We start from the raw sequence: 2,063 nt of genomic DNA on the forward strand, positions 1-2,063 counted from the left end.
ACAATGCGCCTTGTCAGGATCGCACTCATCAACTTATTTTTGTTTAATGACTTTTTCCCCCTTAATTTAATGTGTGTGTTTTTTTGGTAGGAAAATGACTTTAATTCAGAAATAAAATAATATTGCACCTGCGACAAGTACATAAGTTACACGGTAGTTGCAGCTCTAATTGATACGTTGAAACGTAAATTCGAATTTGAAATCTTCATATCTCTATAATTTATATGAGATGCTAAATTTTTTTAAAACAAAAACAATTACTAATTTACTCTCTTTAAATCCAAATCCGAATCCACTAGTGAATAAATATGGGTAGTTAACTATTTTATGAAGACATATTAATTGAATTGATTCCAATTCGCACCCCTACACGCAAGGGGGTCTGTTTTTGAAATGCCATGAGATGATTTGTGCATGGCTTGCCAACATTTTAACAATCACGTTCCAATCACATGCATTATTCCATTCAGAGTTGAATCACAGTTACTATTTTATACTACTTATATTCTGAGTAATTTGTTAAAGAATAAAAAAAAAGATAATGTTTGTTTGCCTAATATCCTCTTCAAACCAGTAAAAACAAGCTTTGCTAAGTTAAATAAACTATATAAACCATACTATTTTATGTTTAGATCTTACTATGTCAAATATTTATCTTATTTAAAACTAAATCTAAATAGAAAAAATTGAGATTATATTAAATTTACTTCATTACTAATAAATCTATAACTATAACAATCAATTGTTTTTAAAAATATCATCATGTGATTGATACAAATGATTAGACTTTTCACCCACACATATAGATATTTAATTTTTTTCCGATCTTATGCACTTCGCCCGATCTAAAATTATTTGCATAAAAAGAATAGTTATGATAATCTACATTAGATGTCACAAAGTTGAAATTATTTTGTTTTCCATAATAATTAGCCAAATTTTCCACACGTGATCACTAACTGCAAATCATTCTTTTTCCATAATCTTAAAAAATAATAGCTAGGGATAAGTTGCAAATCAACTATCTCTATCTGCATGCTAGAATAAAAATATAAAAAAACATGTAAAGGAATATGGACAAAAGTGGCCCCACGTGTAATATTATAAGCTTATAAATTTTGTAATTTGGTGAAAAAAAGTAAGTGTCTTTCTATTGAACTTAATTTGATATAGACTGAATAGAGATTCGAACAAGTCCACATTCATTCTTTGATAATGTGTATATAAACCAAGCTTGGCACTACCAAAATTATTGGAATATCAAACTTCCACTGAGATTGCATACAAGTGAAAGCATAATTAATATTATACCTTAAGATAAGGATAGAAGCACGTATCTAAACAATTCTCTCACGTAGAGATATGGAATGGAAGAAATGTTATTTGGATGTAATATTGGTCCCCTTAGGAATTCTATTAAGCATTGGTTACCATGTTTGGCTGTGGTACAATGTTCGAACTCATCCACATACAACTATCATTGCCATCAATGCCAGGGGCAGAAGGAATTGGGTTGCTTCCATCATGAAGGTACCTATATAATATATATATATATATAATTTGATATTCTATATATATAGTCTTAAAAAAAAAATTTAATATATTTAATTTAAAGTTTAGACTAAATTAATACATCAATTTCTTTATTCCTACTATTGAGTTTTAACACACTCATTAAGTTCTTAATGTTATAGTTTATTTTAATATATATTTACCTAATTTAACTTTTCTCTGTTTGTTACAATATTGTTTTTTTAAAAATTAAGAATTTAACAATTGTCTAAAAATTACTTTAAATTAATTTAAGTGAAAAATATTTTTGATAGATGGATATTCATTCAAAATTATGTTTATTACAAAAAAAGAGAGAGACAAATTAACTTAAACTTTTTTTTAAAAAAAAAAAACACTCTCCAAATTATTGAATGAATTTTGTTGTAATCCATAACAAACGAGGCCTATATCCAACTATAGCTCATTTGAGGACTTAATTAAGGAACTTAATATTCCTTTATCAAATAGATATATAGTTGGATATCAGCAACCTGCCGTTGCAATTTTAC

General features: G+C 27.1%; 1 protein-coding gene across 1 annotated transcript in view; it reads left to right on the top strand.

Moving 5' to 3' along the window:
• The first annotated feature begins 1,238 nt into the window (after nucleotides 1-1,238).
• Nucleotides 1,239-2,063, top strand: part of LOC101514150 (uncharacterized) — a 5,098-nt gene continuing 4,273 nt past the window's right edge. The window contains exon 1 of the mRNA XM_004501152.4: nucleotides 1,239-1,530. Coding sequence (XP_004501209.1) covers nucleotides 1,363-1,530 — 168 coding nt within the window. The 5' untranslated portion in view covers nucleotides 1,239-1,362. The remainder of the gene's footprint in view (nucleotides 1,531-2,063) is intronic.

The sequence above is a fragment of the Cicer arietinum genome, chromosome 5 (genome assembly GCF_000331145.2).
Source record: "Cicer arietinum cultivar CDC Frontier isolate Library 1 chromosome 5, Cicar.CDCFrontier_v2.0, whole genome shotgun sequence".
NCBI classification, from domain to species: Eukaryota; Viridiplantae; Streptophyta; class Magnoliopsida; order Fabales; family Fabaceae; genus Cicer; species Cicer arietinum.